Below are 21,822 nucleotides of genomic sequence, written 5' to 3' on the forward strand. Positions count from 1 at the left end.
TCCCTGCACAATGTCAGTATGTAGAAGGTTCTTATTTAATATTTTGAGTGAAGAATCGCTAGAATCTTGTCTATAATGAATAAATTCTGGTTTGGCTAGGCCAGTGCTATGGCACTTATAATTTAATGCTGTGACACTAATTAAATATTCAGTTTAATTTTTTCTTCTGGATAAGTGGTTTGTTTTTTATTAACCATGAGGTCTGTTAAAAGGAACCTACTGTGAAACAACCTATAAGATAGTAGAACATAGGTCCGGCCCATCTAGCTAGTTAGGTAAACACAAAGTCATTTGTTTGTCTTAATTACAGTGTTTCACTTTATACTTCAATTGATTTGTTAATAGTATTTAGCCTTGATACATCATCTGTAGGAGAACATTGCTGAAATACCTACTCTTCTGTGGTTTGGATTGTGTTTTGTTAATGTTGGATTTGTTAGATGTGATCTTCCTTTATCCCCTTTCTCATTTATCTTTTTTGCCTTTACTCCAGCTTAGTAGACAAACAAATCTAAGTAATGTGTTCCAGTTGGAGGAAAAAAGAACCAATGCAACAGCTACATTTTAAATCTAATATCCTGGCTAGCACAGGCTATCAGTTATTTTATGAGATGTTCTGCAAGGACTCTGGCTTACAATTTAGGAAGGAAGGAAAACCAGTCATGTAAAGCTCCAGAAAATCCTGATTAAACTTTTCAGTCTTAGCTCCTGGTCAGTGATGATACTTTTAACATCAGGACATAACCTTTTGGCTGGATGTGGTGGCTCATACCTGTAATCCCAGCACTTTGGGAGGCAAAGGCGGGAGGATCACCTGAGGTCAGGAGTTCGAGACCAGCCTGGCCAACATGGTGAAACCTCATCTCTACTAAAAATACAAAAATTAGCCAAGTGTGGTGGCACACGCCTGTAATCCCAGCTGCTCAGGAGGCTGAGACAGGGGAATCACCTGAACCCAGGAGGTTGAGGTTGCAGTGAGCCAAGATTGCACCACTGCGCTCCTTCCAGTTTGGGCAACAGAGCAAGACTCTGTCTCCAAAAAAAAAGTAACCTTTCCATTTTACTATTATTGACTGCCTACTTCTGTTTTGGGAATTTGTTATAAAGAAAGTCTAAGACCAGGTGCAGTGGCTTATGCAAAGAAAAGTAAAAAACCACATATTTTTGTTTGTTTTGTTTTTAGTTTTTTGTGGGGTTTTTTTTTTTTTGAGACGGAGCCTTGCTCTGTTGCCCAGGCTGGAGTGCAGTGGTGTGATCTGAGCTTACTGCAGCCTCTGCTTCCTGGGTTCAAGCGATTCTCCTGCCTCAGCCTCCTGAGTAGTTGGGATTACAGGCATGCGCCACCATGCCTGGCTAATTTTTGTATTTTTGGTAGATACAGGGTTTCACCATGTTGGCTAGGCTGGTCTTGAACTCTTGACCTCATGTGATTCACCTGCCTCAGCCTCCCAAAGTGTGGGGATTACAGGCGTAAGCCACCACACCCAGCCTAAAACCACACATTTTTAAAGTAAATGCTTCGGTCTGTAATTTGTGTTTCCCTGTTGTCTCAGTTATTAAGTAGTTGGTTTTTGCTTGTTTTAAATAGGACCATTCATTATTTGTTTTAAAGCTTAGATTTAGTTTAGCATTATATGTATAATAGGAGCTCCAGCATTTAATTGAAAATATTGTGTGTAGTTAAGATTCTGAAATGCAAATAAAGAACTAAAACAATGAGAAAAAGATAGCTGAAGAGTCATAGGATGTTATCTGTTACTCTCAACACAATTGATTTGTCAGTATGTATAGGAACAATATGCACTAAGTCTTATTTCTTTTAGACTTGGGAAGACCCAGGGCATAATGATAAACATACCGGCTGTTGTGGTGACAATGACCCAATTGATGTGTGTGAAATTGGAGGCAAGGTAATGAAATGTGACTATTTTTTCTTTAGCGTTGAGATATTAATAAAGTATAACAAAGTTAATACTTTAAAAAATATTGTGAATAAAATACATGAATATTAGTGAAATAATGATATCTCTGGATATTAGAGGCTTCTGTTGCATTTTAAGAATTTGTATATTATAATTTGTACATTTAAACCTAGTCTGGAAAAAATGTGTTTGTGCATGTATGATTGAACATATATCTAGAAGAACTGGACATGGTATGCATTGCTTTAAAAGGTGGATAATTAGTCAATAAGTGAAAGATACCAGGAGGGAAATTCCCTCTCAGTACATGGCAAACCTTGCCTACCAATTTAGAATGATCAGTAAATATTGACCCAAACCAAATAACCTCATGAATTAGAGATTCATGGTAGTAATTCCTCCATCAAATAGGGTTGTTCTAAGATTCTGATTATAGTTATTTCCATATGTCTTTCTCAGGCTCAGAGAAATAGTAAACAACTAAAAACGAAGTTATCATTTTGTTTTTTAAGTCATAAAGTTTTTAAGTCATTAAATAACTTGCTTAACTCAATGGCTTTTATAAAAGGTAAAGCATGTTAAGATACGTATTTGAGATTGTGGAGGACTAATTCTTCAGTATAATCAATGATAGTGCAAAAAACATTGATTACCTTGAGCTATGTACTGGTTTCCCTATGAACTATAAGAAAATAGGACCTGTAAGCCCTATTTTCAACTTTAATAGGACCAATGAAGCATTTACTCACCTAGGTTTTTAAAATTGGCTTAAAGGAACAACCTTCAGGTAAGTTCACAAAAACCTGGCCTCTTTCTTATTTCCGTAAGTTAGCCAAGTAAAACTTTCTTCTAGAGTTTTGTTCCATAATATTGTCCTGACTTTCGCTATTGACTCTCAGGTATGTGCAAGAGGTGAAATAATTGGCGTGAAAGTTCTAGGCATATTGGCTATGATTGATGAAGGGGAAACCGACTGGAAAGTCATTGCCATTAATGCGGATGATCCTGATGCAGCCAATTATAATGGTAAGAAAATTGGAAGAGTCTGAAGTCTTTCTAATTAATTCATAAGCACCACCAAACCTAACCTGTAAGGACAGAATTGTAAGCCCATACCTTCAAACTGTTCAGGGATGGAGGAGCAAAGCACTGGACAAGCATTATTTCTATGACTGCGCTTGTAATTAACTAAGTAAACTTTATCCTTCATTCCAGGAAAGAAAAAATCTGATAGGTTCTGGTTTTTTTGGTCCTTTTCTTCCCTACATACCAGTACTCAGTTGCTATGTTTATTTATTTTAAAACATTTAATTGAGATACTCACATATCAAAAAGTCGCCATTATAAAATGTCCAATTCAGTGGTTTTTAGTATATTCACTAAGTTGTACAACCATCACCACTCTCATTGCAAAACATTTCATCAGCCCAAAAGGAAATCCTGTGTCCATGGACTGCTAATCTACTTTGTCCCTATGGATTTACCTATGCTGTCATTTCATGTAAATGGCATCATATAGGTGGCCTCTGTGTCTGGTTTGTTTCACTTAGTGAAATAAATATTCTTAAGTTTCATCCATATCGTAGCATGTATCAGCACTTCATTCCCCCCCCTTTTTTTTTTGGTGGTGGTAAAATTTACATAACATAAAATTCACCATTTTAATTAAAGTGTACAATTCAGTGGCATTTGATTCATTCACAAGGTTGTGTAGCCATTGCCACTAGTTCAAGTCATTCCCTATGCCCTTCTCCTCTCAGGTCCTGGCAATCACTCATCTGCTTTTTGTCATTATAGATTTGGCAATTCTATCTATTGTAGGTATCTCATATACATGGACTGGTACAATATGTGGATTTTTTGTTGTTGTTTGTTTCTGGCTTCTTTCACTTAATATAATGTTTTCTAGGTTCATCCATATTGCATATTGTAGCATCTGTCAGGACTCCTTTTTATGGCTGAATATTATTCCATTGTGTGTATACACTACCTTTTGTTTATCCATTCATCAGTTGATGGACATTTGGGTTGTTTTGGCTGTTTAATGCTATACTGACATAAATAAATAATTGAATAAACAAACAAATGAGGAAGAATAGACAAATCTCTAAGCAGAAGAATTCCAAATAATTTATGTAGATTCTCCATTCTCATGGAGGTGGAGTGCCCCCAACTCCCTAATTGTGAGTTGTGCATGGTGACTTCCTTCCAAAGAATACAGTGTGGGTGAGGGAGAAGAGAGGAGAGGAGAGGATGACTTTATGGCAGAGAAACCTGACAAATACTGCCTCAGCCAGGTGATGGAGGTCAATATCAGCAGTGATAAGAGAGTCACCTTGAGAGCGTGTTCCCTCAAAATGATGTGATGTATATTTGCATGTGTGTGAATTCATTGAAGAAGGACTGGAAGAATGCCAGTCCTTTAACGTTTCATTTCAATTTTGAAAGGTGAGAGTGCATTCACACCATCTGTTTACTACTTGGTGGTATGGCTCTGTTCTTTTGGTCAGTGTGTGCATATCCAATGTACTTCTTATACAAGAGAACATGGCATGCTGTGGCCACAGTTAGTGAAGCCAAGCCCATCACTCAGTCAGCACTAATTTAGTAAGGCATTATTTCCCTGCAGTTGAGGTGATTAGAACCCTGAAAACTTTCTCAAGGTGGCTGATCCCATGGTGCAAGTAGTGTGAAGCTTTCTGTAAATGTCAACCTAAGGCAATGTCTATTGTTGATACTATTGCTTGCCCCTGTGCTATCTCTTCCATTTGCTGTCCCTGAGTTGTATGCGTATAACAGAATATTAAACTTAAGTGTTTTCCTGAGTTCTGTGAACGATTTTAGCAAGTTAGGGAGCCTGGGAGAGAATTGTGGAAACCTGAAATTTATAGCCAATCAGTGAAAAGTACAGGAGGCATCTGAAGTAGGGCAGTCTTGTGAGACTAAGCCCCTAACCTTTGAGATCTGATGCTAACTCCAGGTAGATAGAATCACACTGACTTACTGAGCACCCAGTTGGTGTCTGAATAATTGGAGACTTGGTTCTTGGTATTGGAAAACATCAACATTTGTATGTTGGATTTCTGGATTTCCAAGTTATTTCTACATCAGGTGACGCATTTTATGTAAATTATAAGTTCTCTGAAATTTACTAGTGTTTAAACATTTTCCAGTGCATTCTGTAAGGCTTTCATAATTTTAGTGATATTATGATCATAGAATGCATGCTCTTCTTTATGCAGATTATAAATTGGATTAAAGGAACATCATCTTTTAAAAATATAAATAAGCTTCTTTTGCTGTTGAATGTATTTCTCGTCCTCATGATACTTTTCCTAACTTACTTTTTAGCATGTGTATCTCTGCGTGCACTGCAGGAGTTTGCTGTTTAAAGTGCAGTTTGATTAAGGCTAGCCATTGTTGATGGCTATACAGAAACTTAAAGTTTTTTAAGAAGCACACTTTGTGTTGGCCAGAACTAAAGTGTTGTATGTACAATGCCTGTACTATCCAGCAAAGTCTAGTCACATTTAACATGTAAACCGTCAATGGATATCAATCTAACACATTTTTCTTATCTTTTAGTATGTCATAGAGTTGTGATCCTCTGACATGCCGCCTTTGCCTCTGGGCCAGGGATAGTGGCTCAAGCCTGTAATCCCAGCGCTTTGGGAAGCCAAGGCAGGAGAATTGCTTGAGCCCAGAAGTTTGAGACCAGCCTGGGCAACATGACGAGATCACATCTCTACAAAATATTTAAAAATTAGCTAGGCATGTGCATGCTTATAGTCTCAGCTACTCAGGAGGCTGAGGTGAGAGGATTGCCGGAGCTCTGGAAGTCAAGGCTGCAGTGAGCCATGTTTGTGCCACTGCATTCCAGCCTGGGTGACAGAATGAGACCCTGTCTCAAAGAAAAAAAAAAAAAAAGATAACCTCTCTGTCTTTTTCAGTATCTTGTACACTTCTTTTTTTTTTTTTTTTTTTTTTTTAAGGAAAGGTAAGTAGTTTGCCCAAAACCAAAATGTTGTAGAACACAAGCCTAAAGAGGATTTTCCATCTCCAAATCTTATGTTAGACACTCTGAGACCAATATTTTTATTTTTTTTAATTTTTTTTTTCAGAAATTCTAAATATCGACTATCATTTTTATGAATAAGTTTTAGTAAACAGCTATGAAAGCAGTTATTTGATCTCATTCAGCTATTTGTCCTTTTGTCATTCCACAAGATCCGCTTTATGGCAGACTTGTCAATATTTTAACTGAAAATAATTTTTTTTTTTAATTTTTTGGAGAGAAGGAAAGAAAAAAAAGGAGTGAAGGAGAGGAAGAGAGAGGAAGAAAAAGAGGGAGAGAGAACAGAAATGTTGCTTTATTCTAAAAATGGGTATTAATAATGGCCGATCAATATTTCATTTAAACCTATGAGTAGGTGTGATGTGGTATTAACAAGAATGTATATTTTGTATATTTAAAGTGGAGAGCTCTATAAATATTTATTAAGTTTACTTGTACCAGATCTGAGTTCAAGTCCTGGATATCCTTACTAATTTTCTGTCTCGTTGAGTCTAAGTCTCTTTATAGGTCTTATGTATCTGGGTGTTAGGATCGTTAGCTCTTACTGTTGCATTGATCCTTTTACTACTATATCTTTGTTGCTTTAAAATCTATTTTATCAGATGAGAGAATTGCAACTTCTGCTTTTTATTATTTATTTATTTTTATTTTTACTCTCCCTTTGGTTGGTAAATCTTTCTCCATCCCTTTGTTTTGAGTCTTTGTGTATCCTTGCATGTGAAATGGGTCTGGATGTAGCATACCATTGGGTTTTGGCTGTATCTTTTGATTGGGGGATTTAATCGATTTAAATTTAGGGTTACTGCCATTTGATGTTAACTGGCTGTTTTATCCATTCGTTGATGTAAATTCTTCTTTATGTTGATGCTCTTTACTTTTTGGTATATTTTTAGAAAGGCTAATACTTGCTGTTTCTTTCTATGTGTAATGCTTCTTTCAGAAGCTCTTGTAAAGCAGGCCTGGTGGTAATAAATCTCTGAGTACTTGCTTGTTAATAAAATATTTTATTTTTCCTTCAGTTGTGAAGCTTAGTTTGGCTGGATATGAAATTCTGAGCTGAAAGTTCTGTTCTTTAAGGATGTTGAATATTGGCCCCCACTCTCTTCTGGCTTGTAGGGTTTCTGCTGAGAGATCTGCTGTAAGTCTGATAGGCTTCCCTTTGTGGGTAACCTGACCTTTCTCTGTGGCTGCCCTTAGTATTTTCTCCTTTGTTTCAACCCTGGTGAATCTAACGATGATGTGCCTTGGGGTTGCTCTTCTTGAGGAATATCTTTGTGGTGTTCTCTGTATTACCTGGGGTTGAATATTGTCCTGCCTGGCTAGGTTGGGAGAGTTTTCCTGAATAATATCCTGAAGAATATTTTCCAGCTTGGATTCATTCTCTCCGTCGCATTCAGGTACACCTATCAAACGTAAATTAGGTCTTTTCACATAGTCCCATATTTCTTGGAGACTTTGCTCATTCCTTTTTATCCTTTTTTCTCTATTCTTGTTTTATTTCATTAAGTTGGTCTTCGACCTCTGGTATCCTTTCTTCTGCTTGATCAATTCGAGTGTTTAAACCTGTGCATACTTCTCGGAGTTCCCATATTGTATTCTTCAGTTCCATTAATTCACTTATATTCCTCTCTAAATTGTCTATTCTCATTAGGATTTCGTCAAACCTTTTTTCAAAGTTCTTAGTTTCTTTACATTGGGCTACAACATGTTCTTTTAACTCACAGAAGTTTCTTATTATCCATCTTCTGAAGCCTGATTCTGTTAATGGAATGCACTCGTTCTCCATCAAGCCTTGTTCCCTTGTTGGTGAGGAACTGTGATCCTCCTTAGAGGGAGAGGCATTCTGATTTTGAGTATTCTCAGTCTTTTTACACTGGTTTCTTCCCATCATTGTAAATTTATCGACCTGTCGTCTTTGTAATTACCAACTTTCAAATTAGGTCTCTGCGTGGACATCCAAGTTGTTAATTCCCAGGGCTGAAATTTGAGCAACCCACTGCGCCGGCCAAAACAGTGGCGTTAAGACTGATGGTGCTTTTCTGCCCGGGAATCTCCAGTCTGGCTTCCTTCTTGAGTCCATAATAGGTGACTCTGCCTTCCCGGAGCTCTAAACGTCGGTCAGAAGGGGAACCAGTCCGGTTTACTCTGCACCAAGAGCTGCCGTGCCGAGGTGCCAGCAAAACCGCTGCTGGCCACAAGAGTCGCGCTGGCGACCCGTGGGGCTCCTCCACTGGGAATCTTCTGGTCCGTGAGCGACAAAAATTTGTCTGAAAGTGTGGCGTCCTCTCGTTCTCTGCGCTTTCACTAGGAGCTGCAATCCTGAGATGTTAGTGATCAGCCATCTTGGATCGTTCTCTCTTTTGTACGCTTCTTAAAGGAATTATCTACACTTGCCAAACTGGTTCTTTCATTATGTTGCCACCAGCTGTTTGCTCTTATCTAATAGAGGTTATTATGGTACTGATGATCATTCTCTGTACTTAATGTCAGAGCTATTCTGAGACACTAGATGATTTCCTTTCAATGTGTATATGTATGGCTTCTCTTCTCAACAAGGGGCTTCGCTCCAACATAATCTTCCATGATAAGTCATTCCACAACTCTTTCAAAATAAGTACTTGGAATTTTTGTCGAAAGTATAATTTATGCATCTTGAAATCTGCTTGTCCTCTTGTTTCTTTTTTTAAAGTCATTCTCACTGTCATCTTATGTTTCTTCTCTTCTTAGATATCAGTGATGTCAAACGGCTGAAACCTGGCTACTTAGAAGCTACTGTGGACTGGTTTAGAAGGTATAAGGTTCCTGATGGAAAACCAGAAAATGAGTTTGCTTTTAATGCAGAATTTAAAGGCAAGGTAATATGTCATTCAGAACCATAGTTTTAGGCTCATTTGTATTGAGACTTATAATTTAACCATATTGTTACCATCTAAAGATTTATAAAACAGAAGTCTGAAAACATAACATAGTCTTGGTGTTTATTTATTTACTTTATTCCCTTCTATTTTTAGTACAAGAAAATGATTCAAAAGAGACAAAGTATCAGGCTTTAGGGAAATGTTGATAATAGAAAAAGAATACCCTGTTATCATTGTAATGCAAATCTCTTCAAATTATAGGACTTTGCAATTGATATTATTAAAAGCACTCACGACCATTGGAAAGCATTAGTGACTAAGAAAACAGATGGAAAAGGAATTAGTTGGTAAGTGTAAATGCTTTGCATGTTTAACACACAAAGCACAAAAGGTTTTAATAATCATATGACACTGTACTGTTACTTTCACTTAGAAAAGAGATACAAGGCTGGGTGTGGTGGCTCACATCTGTCATTCTAGCACTTTGGGAGGCCAAGGTGAATGGATCGCTTGAGCCCAGGAGTTGAAGAGCAGCCTGGGCAACATGGAGAAACCCTGTCTCTGTAAAAAGTACAAAAATTAGCTGCACATGGTGGTACACACCTGTAGTCTGAGCTACCTGGGAGGCTGAGGTGAGAGGATCACCTGAGCCTGGGGAGGTTGAAGCTGCAGTGAGCCGTGATCGCAACACTGTCCTCCAGGCTTGGTGACAGAGCAAGACTCAGTCTCAAAAAAAAGAGTATGGTAAAATCTTAATGTACAAAAAATAATTCTCCCAGAAACCTTTTATTCTGTGTCGGGTTAATTTCCTATAAACCAAAAACATTTTCCTTCCACAAACAGAAGAAAAATGGAAAAGAGTTATACATTTATGTAAAAATGTACAATCCTACGAGTTGACATTTGGCTGGGTGCTATGGCTCATTCCTGTAATTCAAGCACTTTAGGAGACTGAGGCAGGAGGATTACTTGAACTCAGGAGTTGAGACGTAGCAAGAACTCATCTCTAATAAAAATTAAAAGTATTAGCCAGGTGTGGTGGTACTTGCCTGTAGCAAGGCTGAGGTGGGAGGTTCACTTGAGCCCTGGAGATCGAGGCTGCAGTGAGTGATGATTGCACTAGTGCACTTCAGCTGGGGCAACTGAGCAAGACCCTGTCTCAAAAGAAAAAAAAATATGGAAAAAGATTTGGCTTTTAAGTTAACTTCTCTATTTTGTGGTATCTTATAAGTTCTATGAAAGTGATCTTAATGTATGTTAAATAACAGGTAAGCAAAGATGATTCATTTTTCATTTTGATGGGATATTTCTAATGGGGCACATATATTAATACTATAATGATTAATATATAGGAAAACCTGAACTATGGATAAACAAAATAAAATGTATTTTTAAAACATAATCCATATTTTAGACTCAAGTGGGCTAAAAAAAACGAAAACCAAATTAGGATTATATTATATATACAGCTTGTCTTATGATTTTTAAAATTTATATATAAGCATTTCCTCAGGTCATTAAAAAGAAAAGTTTTTTTTCTCTCACCCAGGCTAAAGTGCAGTGTTACCATAATAGCTCACTGTAACTTCAAAGAAGTGATCCTCTGTCTCAGCCTCCCAAGTAGCAGGGACTATAGGCATGCACCACCACTTCAGATAATTTTTATTTATTTTAATTAATCATTATTTTTTTTTTGAGATGGAGTTTTGCTCTGTTGTCCAGTAGGGCGATCTTGGCTCACTGCAACCTCCGACCCCTGGTTCAAGCAGTTCTCCTGCCTCAGCCTCCTAAGTATCTGGGACTACTGGTGTGCACTACCACGCCCAGCTAATTTTTGTATTTTTAGTAGAGATGGGGTTTCATGATGTTGGCCAGGATGGTCTCGATCTCTTGACCTCGTGATCTGCCCACCTTGGCCTCCCAAAGTGCTGGGATTATAGTTTTGAGTCACTGCACCTGGCCAACTATGAGCTTTTTAAAAGGTTTTGGATAAATTTTACCAAATTATTTTTCAGAAATGTTTGGACCAGGACTCCTGCCAGAAGTGTCTGTTTCAGATGTCTCACCAACACTACAGGAACTGGGTTTTTTTGTTTGTTTGTTTCTTTTTTTTTTTTTTTCCAATTAGAAAAGATATGTTTCTCAATTTAATTTGCATTTCTCAGCTATTTCAGTGAGAACTACAAAGCATTCAGTCTCAGGTTATTAAATCCGAACTTGTTAAGATATTTGAATCAAATTGATCACAAGAATGGCTATGCCTTGGCAAAATAAATCATTAGAATGTTTGATTTATGTAAAAATGTTTGATAATGTGAAAAAGCTTTGGACTAAACTAAACTTGAATGGCACCTGGTCAACCACTTTCAACTTATTTTTTAACTCCTAAGAGAGAATTTTTGTTATTTTGTCTTATGACTACTTTTGTTTTATTTAATAGCATGAATACAACTGTGTCTGAGAGCCCCTTCAAGTGTGATCCTGATGCTGCCAGAGCCATTGTGGATGTTGTATGTAAAAGTTTCCTTAAAAAAAATACCTAGTCGCTAAAAACTCTGATGCTAAATAAGGAGAGGAAGTATTTGTTTTGACAAATACTTGAGTGCCTTTTGTATACATGTTACTGTGTGAAGTCTTAAAATGAGAAACCACGAACACATATAAGTGGACATTTGACTGAGGGAGAAGCTGAAGGAGTGATTCTAATCCATCATAAGTTGGACGATAGCATGGTAGTAAAATTTGTAAAAATCAAAATGGTTCCAGAATGTACCAAGTAACTTGTGTGCCCATGACCCATCATAAGCCATTTCCACAAAAGACCCAATGGGAATTTACTTGACTTGGTTATAGCAAGGACTGAAGAAGTTATCAAGTTTTAGGTACCATTGCAGGAATGATTTATAATCTAAGAAAGACTTTCATGTGAGGTAGTCAAAGCAATAATTTTGTTTTTGTACTATTTTTAATTATTTGGTTTGGATTAACCAAAAGATTGAATGAGATCATCTTAAATTATTTTCATTTGTACTATTAAATAAGGAAAACAAAAGAAAATGAGGTCTGACTTTTTTCCGGCCTTGTAAATGGAGTAGAACAAGGAAAAAACGAGAATTTAATGATGAAGCCAGTACATTTAGATTTATCTTTATTTATGTATGAATCTTGACAAAGTTGAGATTAATAAGAAAAATTATAAGGGAAGAGCCTGTGGTTAACTATTATAATTTTTCAGTGAGAATACTTTGCCCATATTTTATAAATATGTGTGTATATATAAAATTGTTATATATGCATAAATCAGTTTTTATTATTTCAAAAAATTAATTATTCTGTGTATCATAAAAAGTCAAGCTGCTTGAATTTGTTAGCATCTCAGCGGTAGAGCAAACCTATTATTCCTACATATTATAAATTATGTTTAGATTCTAAAATTTAGAATAGTCTTCAGATTTTCAAAAAATTTTTGTCAGTATGCCTTTTTAGCTTTTTTAAAAATGAGATTAGACTAATAGATTTTAATATTTTATATTTTAGTTACCACCACCCTGTGAATCTGCCTGCACAGTACCAACAGATGGTAAGATTTCTATTCCAGTAAAATTTTATTTAAAATTATGTACATGTGTGGAAAAATGACATTACTTTTATTTGTAGTTGACAAATGATAATTATATATATTTATGGGATACAGTGTGATATTTTGATACATGTTTACCATGTGGAATGATTAAATCAGGCTAATTAAAAAATCCATCACCTCACATACTTAATCGTTATTTGATGTGTGGTAAAAACATTTGAAATCTACTCTTAGCAATTTTGAAGTAGACATTTAGTGCAACAGACCACTAAAGCTTATATTCCTTCTGTCTAAACTAAAACTTGGTACCCTTTGACCATAACCTTCCTGGTTCCCCATCCTTCGGCTCCTGGCAACCACCATTCTACTTTCTGCCTCTATGAGTTCACCTTTTATATTCCAAATATAAATGAGATCATGTGGCCGGGCGCGGTGGCTCAAGCCTGTAATTCCAGCACTTTGGGAGGCCGAGGCGGGTGGATCATGAGGCCAAGAGATCAAGACCATCCTGGTCAACATGGTGAAACCCCGTCTCTACTAAAAATACAAAAAATTAGCTGGGCATGGTGGCGCGTGCCTGTAATCCCAGCTACTCAGGAGGCTGAGGCAGGAGAATTGCCTGAACCCAGGAGGCGGAGGTTGCAGTGAGCCGAGATCGCACCATTGCGCTCCAGCCTGGGTAACGAGCAAAACTCCATCTCCAAAAAAAAAAAAAATGAGGTCATGTGGTATTTGTCTTTCTGTGCCAGGCTTGCTTTCTGTTTTGACATAGAGTCTCACTCTGTCACCTAGGCTGGAGTGCATGGGCTCAGTGACAGCTCACTGTACCTTCAACCTCCCCAGGTTCAAGTGATTTTCCCATCTCAGCTTCCCAAATAACCTGGGACTGCAGACACATGCCATAAACCTGTCTAATTTTTTTATATTTTGTACAGACAGGGTTTCACCATGTTGTCCAAGCTTGTCTCAAACCAATTCTTGAACCAGGCTGGTCTTGAACCCTGATTGGGCAGGGTTTTGCCATGTCACCCAGGCTGGCAATCCACCCACTTAGTCCTCCCAGAGTGCTAGGATTACAGGCATGAGCCACTGCACCCAGCCACATACATATTATTAACATACCACATACACAGGAAGAGAGGGAAGGAGGGCGACAAGAGAAACGTTTCTAGAGTTCTGTAGTGTACATAGGAAGGAAGATTAGCTGCTACATATCACTTTTAGTGCCATACTGTATCATAGTGGTTTCCAAACCATGACCCGCTTTGCCCCTCTGAGTTCCATGGAGGTGCCTGTTGGACACTGGGGAGGACGCTGAGTGGGCTGGCCTCCACATCCCCATCTGGCCACAGGCTGCTTCACCCAGAAAACAGTTCTATTTTCCTTGGATGTTAGAATTCTCTGTAAGATTTTTCAGGTAAGAAAATGATTCTGCCACTTAAAAAAATAAGTCTGATGGCTGGGTGTGATACCTCACACCTGTAATCCCAACACTTTGGAAGGCTGAGGCGGGTGGATCACATGAGCCCAGGAGTTTGAGACCAGCCTGGCCAACATGGAGAAACTCTGTCTCTATTAAAAAAATACAAAAATTAGCCAGACATGGGGGCATGCATCTAAAATGCCAGCTGCCCAGGGGACTGAGGCACGAGAATTTCTTGAACCTAGGAGCTGGAGGTTGCAGTGAGCCATGATTGCTGCCACTGCAGCAATCGCCCGGGCAACGGAGTGAGACCCTGTCTCAAAAAAAAAAATAATAGTTTGAAAATCACCCTATACAATTAACATGAAGTATAAGGAAGCCCAAAAGAAAACAGCTGCATTTGCTATAGAGAAACTTTGTCTATAGTCTTTGTATATGTTAGGTGTAATTTTAATTCTTAAGGGGAATTCTAATTTGTTTTTCTTTTCTCTGAATACAGTGGATAAGTGGTTCCATCAACAGAAAAATTAATGAGATTTCTCTGGAATACAAGCTGATATTGCTGCATCGTATTCATCTGGATGTATTTGATGTAAAAGTAGTAGCTTTTCAAAGCTTTAAATTTGTAGAACTCATCTAACTAAAGTAACTTCTGCTGCGACCTGACCAATCCAATACACTCAGAATGTTATCTGTCTAAAGCATTTTTCATATCTCAGCTAAGATAACTTTTAGCACATGCTTAAATATCAAAGCTGTTGTCATTTGGAAGTACTTGTGAATAGATGTGCAAGGTGAACACATATTGGATGTATATGTTACCACATGATAGGAAATAAAATTATTTTACTGAAACTTGGTTTAGTGTATTTTTATTTTAATCTGAAGCCAGCATTAAGTAGTTATGGGTACTTTTTGGTGTTTGTTTTCTGTTGATGGTCTTCTAATTCAAATTTATAATTATTAGACAAATTGGGTTTTTGGGGGGAACCTGAGAATGAAATCCCTTATATTTATAGTACTCTTGATACTATACTCTAGTACCTAAGTCCTAGCATACCATTCTAAAACAAAAGCTTTTAAATTTCTATCACATTAGCAGAAAGCACAATTGCTCACCCTTTGAAATAATTATGTATTAATAGTTATTTTTTTACTTCTTTAGTCAACTAGTTGGAACCTTAAGTTATCTACATTATATTCTAAGTTACCAACTGCACAAACCAGAGCTTGAATGCGAGCCCATCTTCTTGCTAGCTCTGTAATCTTAAATCAGTTACCAACCACTCAACTTCACTTCCCTTATCTGTGAAACACATTATTCGTGTAATGGCATGTAGTATACATTCAGATTTCTTTTTTTTTTTTTTTTTTTTTTTTGAGACAGGGTCTCACTCTGTCACCCAGGCTGGAGTGCTGTTGAGTGATCTTGGCTCACTGCAACCCCTACCTCCTGGGTTCAAGCGATTCTCCTGCCTCAGCCTCCTGAATAGCTGGGAATACAGGTGTGCATCACCACACCCAGCTAATTTTTGCATTTTTGGTAGAGATGGGGTTTCACCATGTTGGCCAGGCTGGTCTCAAACTTCTGTCTACAAGTGATCCACCTGCCTCAGCCTCCCAAAGTGCTGGGATTAGAGGTGTAAGCCACCACGCCTAGCCCATTCAGATTTTTTTAAATGAAACTTATTGAGATGAATATAGATTCACCTGTAGTTCTAAAAAATAATTCAGAGATAAGTCAAATAATTCTGTGCACCTTACCCTGTTTCCCCTAAAAGCAACATTTTGTAAAACTATAACAACTAAAAAAACAAAACAAAACAAAAAACTATAACAACTAGGACATTGACATAATCCACCAATCTTATTCAGACATCCTAGTTTTACTTGTATTAATGAATATTTGTATGGTGTATTCTATACAATTTACAAGTCTATAGTTTAATCACCTATGTAAGTTCATGTATCCTATAAGACACTGAACAGTTTCAGCACCACAAGATCTCTCATGTTCCCCTTTCATAAACATACCCACCTCCCTCCTGTCTTCCCTACACCACCGTCCTTAACCCCTGGCAACCACTAATCTGTCCTCCCTTTATCCATGATTTTGTCATTTCAAAAATAATATATAAATGGAATCATACAGTTTGTAACCTTTTGGGATTGGCTTTTCACTCTGTAATTCCCTGGTATTCCTTCAAATTGTTGCATATGTCAATATTTCATTCTTTTCATTCCTTTTTATCGCTGAGTATTTTCCATGATACGTATTTGTGTTACTTGCTGAAGGACATCTGGGCTATATCGATCCACTGTTTGGCTATTACAAATAAAGCCACAATGAACATTTTTATACATGTTTTCATGTCAACATAGAACATCTTCATTTCTCTCAGATCTCTAGCAGTATAATTGCCGAATCACATGATAGATGCATGTTTTATCAGAAGGTACCAAACTTTTAGAGTTGTGGTCCCATTTTACATTCCCAACAGCAATGTTGGAGTGATTCAAGTTTTTCACATTCTTGCCAGCATTTATTTCTCTTTTTTTTTTTTTTAAGACAGGGTCTCACTGTCACCAGGCTGGAATGCAATGGCACAATCTTGGCTCACTGCAACCTCCACCTCCCAGGCTCAACAAATCCTCCTGCCTCAGTTTCCCAAGTAGCTGGGGCTATAGGTGTGCTTCATAATGCCCAGCAAAATTTTGTAGAGATGGGGTTTCACCATGTTACCTAGGCTGATCTTGAACTCCTGGGCACAAGTGACCTGTCTGCCTCAGCCTTCCAAAGTGCTTCTGGAATTACAAGCATGAGCTGCCCTGCCTGGCCTACTATATTTTATTTTAGCCATTCTGTTGGGTGTGTGGTAATATGTCATTGTAGTTTTAATTTGCATTTTCTAATAGCTAATAATGTTAAACATCTTTTCGTATGCTTGTTTGCCACCTGTATGTCCTGGTTGGTGAAATGTCTGTTCATGTCATACTCATTTTAAAATTGCATAGTTACATTTTTAACTGTTATATTTTGGAGTCCTGCAGAGCTCAGATATGTGGCTTGCAAATATTTTTTCTCAGTCTGTAACTTGTTCTTTTATTTTTCACATGCTCTTTCATAGAACAAAATCTTTTAATTTTTAAAAAGACCAACTTACGTTTTCCTCTTATGGATCGTGCTTTTGATATCAAGTTAGAACTCTGCCTACCCCTAGATCACAAAGATTTTCTCCTGTGTTTTTCTCTAAAATTTTACAGCTTAAAGTTTTACATTTAAGCCTATGACTCATTTTGAGTTTTTTTTTTTATTTTTATTTTTGAGACGGAGTTCACCTCTTGTTGCCCAGGCTGGAGTGCAATGGCACGATCTTGGCTCACCACAACCTCCATCTCTCAGGTTCAAGTGATTCTCCTTCCTCAGCCTCCCAAGTGGTTGGGATTACCATGTTGTTCAGGCTGGTCTCAAACTCCCAACCTCAGGTGATCCGCCCGCCTTGGCCTCCCAAGGTGCTGTGATTACAGGCGTGAGCCACCACACCTGGCCAAGTTTTTTTTTTTTTTTTTTTTTTTTTTTTGAGATGGAGTTTCACTCTTGTTACCTAGGCTGGAGTGCAATGGCACGATCTCGGCTCACCGCAACCTCCGCCTCCTGGGTTCAGGCAATTCTCCTGTCTCAGCCTCCTGAGTAGCTGGGATTACAGGCACACACCACCATGCCCAGCTAATTTTTTGTATTTTTAGAGATGGGGTTTCATCATGTTGACCAGGATGGTCTCAATCTCTTGACCTTGTGATCCACCCGCCTCGGCCTCCCAAAGTGATGGGATTACAGGCGTGAGCCACCGCGCCCGGCCCCAAGTTTATTTTTATATAAGGTTTATGGTTTAAGTCCAGGTTCATCTTTTCCTGTGGAAGTCCAGTTGCTCCAATGCCATTTTTTTGAAAGCTTCGTCTTCCATTGAATTGGTTCGCATGATGGTTGTCAAATATCTGTTGAGCATATTTGCGTGGACCTATTTCTGGGTCCTCTGTCTCATTCCATTGATCTGTATGTCTGACCCTCTGCCGATACCTGCTCTCTTGATGACTATAGCTACATGGTAAGCCTTAAAATCAAATAGATTCTTCCCACTTTATTCTTTTTTCTCAAGATAATTTAACTAGGGCCTGTATCTCTTTATATATATTTTCAAATAAGTTTTGGCTATGTCCGTTGTCTATGCCTGCAAAAAAATTTTACAGGGATTTTTAGTATGCATTGCATTAAATCTATAGATCAATTTTAGTCATGTGTTTAGACATCTCGTAATGTGTTTCTGTTACTAATTTCTAGTTTGGCTCCATTATGGTCAGAGAACACACTATCATTTTGATTCTTTTATTTAGGTTGTTTGATGGTCTGTTCAGAATAGTCATGGGTGCATGTATTTTGTTATTGTTGGGTGGAGTGTTCTGTCGGTGAGATATTTTTAGTTTATGTGTTGTTCGGATCTTCTATACCCTTGCTGATTTTCTCTCTAGTAGTTCTATCAGTTACTGAAATGGTGGTGTTGAAGTCCCCAATTTTAACCGTAAAGGTGTTTGAACTTTTAGCTCTATCAGTTTTTGTTTAATGTATTTTGAGGCTCTGTTGTTTGGTTAGTACATTTTGGAATCCTGTATCTTCTGGTGGATTGAACTTTCTGTCATTACGTAATGTCCCACTTTGTCACTAGTAATTTTCTTTGCTCCGGAGTCTACTTTATCAGATATTAATATAGCTACTCCTGCTTTTTGAAAAAAATAGCTAATGTTGGCATGGTATATTTTTTCTTTTCTTTTACTTTCTACCTATTTATATTGAATTTGAAGTGGGTTTCTTGTAAGCAGCATAAAAGCTGTCTTTTTTTTTTTTTTAAATCTGCACTGACTCCTTTGCCCCAGAAGTTCTCACAGCAGGGGAGGCTTCTGGGCCCTTTCCTGAGCAGTGGTTCCTTTCAGTCCAACATCTTAGCAAAGCTGCAATGGTTGCTGCTACTCTCTAAGCTTTGCAATGCCTCCCAAGGACGACAACAAGAAGAAAGATGCCAGAAAGTCAACCAAGAAAGACAAAGACCCGGAGAACAGCTGGGGGCAAGTATAAAAGTAGTCCAAAGGCAAAGTTTGGGACAAGCTCAATAACCTAGTTTTGTTTGATAACGCTATCTATGACAACCTATAAGGAAGACCCCAACTATAAGCTTATGACCCCAGCTGTGGTCTCTGAGAGACTGAAGATACAAGGTTCCTTGGCCAGGGGCTTTTTAGTAAAGGACTTACCAAACTGGTTTCAAAGCACAAAGCTCAAGAGTTTACACCAGAAATACCAAGGGTAGAGATGCTCCAGCTGCTGGTGAAGATGCATGGACAGGTCTAATCACCTGTATGTTTGGAAAAATGAAACTTGACTAAATCAAAAAGAAAAGGAAAATCCATGCTGCCAATCTGTCTTTGGATTGGTATACCAGCATCATTTACATTTTAGGTAATGATGGATATGTTAGCACTTTATCCTGTGAGATTTGCCTATCATCTTGGATCTGTAGGTTGTGTCTTTTGCCAGATTTGGGGACTTTTTAGCCACTTCTTCAAATACTTTTTTTTTTTTGAGAGAGAGTCTCTTTCTGTTGTCTCAAGCTGGAGAGCAATGGTGCTATCTCGGCTCACTGCAGCCTGGTCCTTCGGGCTCAAGTGATACTCCCACCTCAGCCTCTCAAGTAGCTGAAATTATAGACATGTGCTAACACGTCCGGCTCATTTTTGTATCTTTAGTAGAAATGGGGTTTCACCGTGTTGGCTGGGCTGGTTTCCACCTCCCGACCTCAGGTGATCTGCCTGACTAGGCCTCCCAAAGTGCTGGGATTATAGACGTGAGCCACTGGGCCTGGCTTCAAATGCTCTTTCTGTCCTACTTTCTCCTCTGTTTCTGGGACTCTGATATGAATGTTAGATCTTTTGTTATTGTCCCTTGGGTCAGGAGCTTCTGTTCTTTTTCTTTTTCGCCTGGATGAGTTCTATTGTTCTGTCTTTATGTTCATTGATTCTATCCTCTGTCACCTCCACTATTGAGCCCATGCAGTGTTTAAAATTTCCATTATATTTTTCAGTTATCTGATTTTCTTATTTATTTACTTATTTTTTACTTTCTATAACCAATTGTCTATTAAGTTCTGTGGTTTTCATTTGGTTCCTTTTTATAATTTCCATTTTTGAGGATTTTGTTCTTGTTTCTACTGAATTTCTAATTGACAGTCTGTGCACTTTTAAGACAGTTGCTTTAAAATCCATATCAGGATTCACCTCAGTGTTGGCATCTGTTGATTGCCCTTTCTCATATGAATTGTGATTTTCTTGGTTGTTAATATGATGGGTGGTTGTCAGTGATATTGGAGGCATTTTATCGATTAGGTTGAGAGACCATAGGTCTATTTAAACCTTTTGCTTTAGCGGCCAGCACCTTTAGCTTTTGCACCTACGATAGTCTACAGCTGTAGTCTGTGGTTCCAGTGGTGGTTTAGTTTTCAGCAGCTTTGCAGTGTTATCTTGGTCTGCTTGGTTTATCCAGTGCTGCTGGGGCTCCTGTTGGTTCCTGCTGGTGCTCCCTGAAGGGGCTCATTGTTGTCTCTTAGTGATGGAAGGCGGCATCCCTCAACTTGTTCCCCACCCCTGCTGCCCTAGTGTCTGAGTCGGGGAGAGAGTCTTGGTCCACAGGAATGAAGAAGCTCTCTGAAGCTTTAGGCCACTTGCTGTAGCTTGGTCTTTTCTTCAGGCTCAGCCTGCCCACCTACCTGCCTAGGTAGCTCTTGATGGAAAAGGTGTCTCAGGGCTCGCAGGAAGAAGAGTCCCTCCCCTGGATGCCTGTTTTTGGCTGAGCTCCCAGTTGATCTCCCTTTCCAGTGGTGTCTGCTTCACCAGAATGAACCTCATTTGATCCAGGGGAGGAATGAGCCCTCTGTTGCTAGGTAGAGGGTCAGGAAGCTGGGTGACAGGATGCCTGTGCCTTGCTGTGTGCTGTGCCTCTGGTCCTGGGGTCCCAAACCAGTTTGCCCTCTTATTACCTTTCAGAGTTCTTTGGTTGTCTCTCTTGCCATTTCCAGGGTTTATAATGTGCTTAGCATGGAGAAGCAGGGAAAAAGAGATCTATGCACCTTGTCACCAATATCAATTTTTTTTTTTTGAGACCTACTCTGTTACCTGGGTTTGAGTACAGTGGCATGATTGCAGCTCACTGCAGCCTCAACCTCCTCAGCTCAAGTAGTTCTCCTGCTTCAGCCTCCTGAGAAGCTGAGACTACAGACACATGCCACCACCCTTAGCTATTTTGTATAGAAATGGGGTTTCACCATGTGGCCCAGGCTGGTCTTGAATCCCTAGGCTTAAGCAATCTGCCTACCTAAGCCTCCTGAAGTTCTGGATCTACAGGTGTGAGCCACCACACCAAGCCCACATTCGGATTTTTTTTTTTTTTTGAGATAGAGTGTCATTCTGCCACCCAGGCTAGACTGCAGTGGTGCAATCTTGGCTCACTGCAAACCCTACCTCCCAGGTTCAAGCAATTCTCCTAAGTAGCTGGGATTACAGGTGCCTGCCAACACACCCGGCTAGTTTTTGTATTTTTAGTATAGATGGGGTTTCACCATGTTGGCCAGGCTGGTCTCAAACTCCTGACATCAAGTGATCTGCCAGCCTCTGCTTCCCAAAGTGCTTACACTGTGGGATTACAGCTGTGAGCCACCATTTCCAGCCTGGATTTTAATAATATTTTTCTTATTCCTTTTGTAAGTGCTTCCATTTTTAATTGATGCCTCGATCATTGTAATAGGTGATTTCTAAAATGATTTATTTTTGTGGGGGTAAAAAACTGGTTTTCTAATGATGATTATACAATGTGAGAAACTTCACACATCGTCCCTCTAGATAGGAATTACCCATATGAA

General features: G+C 38.6%; 1 protein-coding gene and 1 pseudogene across 1 annotated transcript in view; both read left to right on the forward strand.

Moving 5' to 3' along the window:
• Positions 1-14,716, forward strand: part of PPA1 (inorganic pyrophosphatase 1) — a 30,175-nt gene extending 15,459 nt beyond the window's left edge. Inside the window, exons 5-11 of the mRNA XM_035268102.2 lie at positions 1,824-1,910; positions 2,822-2,948; positions 8,725-8,852; positions 9,117-9,202; positions 11,296-11,365; positions 12,393-12,435; positions 14,361-14,716. Of these exons, the coding sequence (XP_035123993.1) occupies positions 1,824-1,910; positions 2,822-2,948; positions 8,725-8,852; positions 9,117-9,202; positions 11,296-11,365; positions 12,393-12,435; positions 14,361-14,392 (573 nt within the window). The 3' untranslated portion in view covers positions 14,393-14,716. The remainder of the gene's footprint in view (positions 1-1,823; positions 1,911-2,821; positions 2,949-8,724; positions 8,853-9,116; positions 9,203-11,295; positions 11,366-12,392; positions 12,436-14,360) is intronic.
• Positions 14,717-18,769: 4,053 nt separating this feature from the next.
• On the forward strand, positions 18,770-19,437 carry LOC144578675 (small ribosomal subunit protein eS25 pseudogene; annotated as a pseudogene).
• The last annotated feature ends 2,385 nt before the right edge of the window (positions 19,438-21,822 follow it).

Source organism: Callithrix jacchus, chromosome 12 (assembly GCF_049354715.1).
Source record: "Callithrix jacchus isolate 240 chromosome 12, calJac240_pri, whole genome shotgun sequence".
NCBI lineage: Eukaryota > Metazoa > Chordata > Mammalia > Primates > Cebidae > Callithrix > Callithrix jacchus.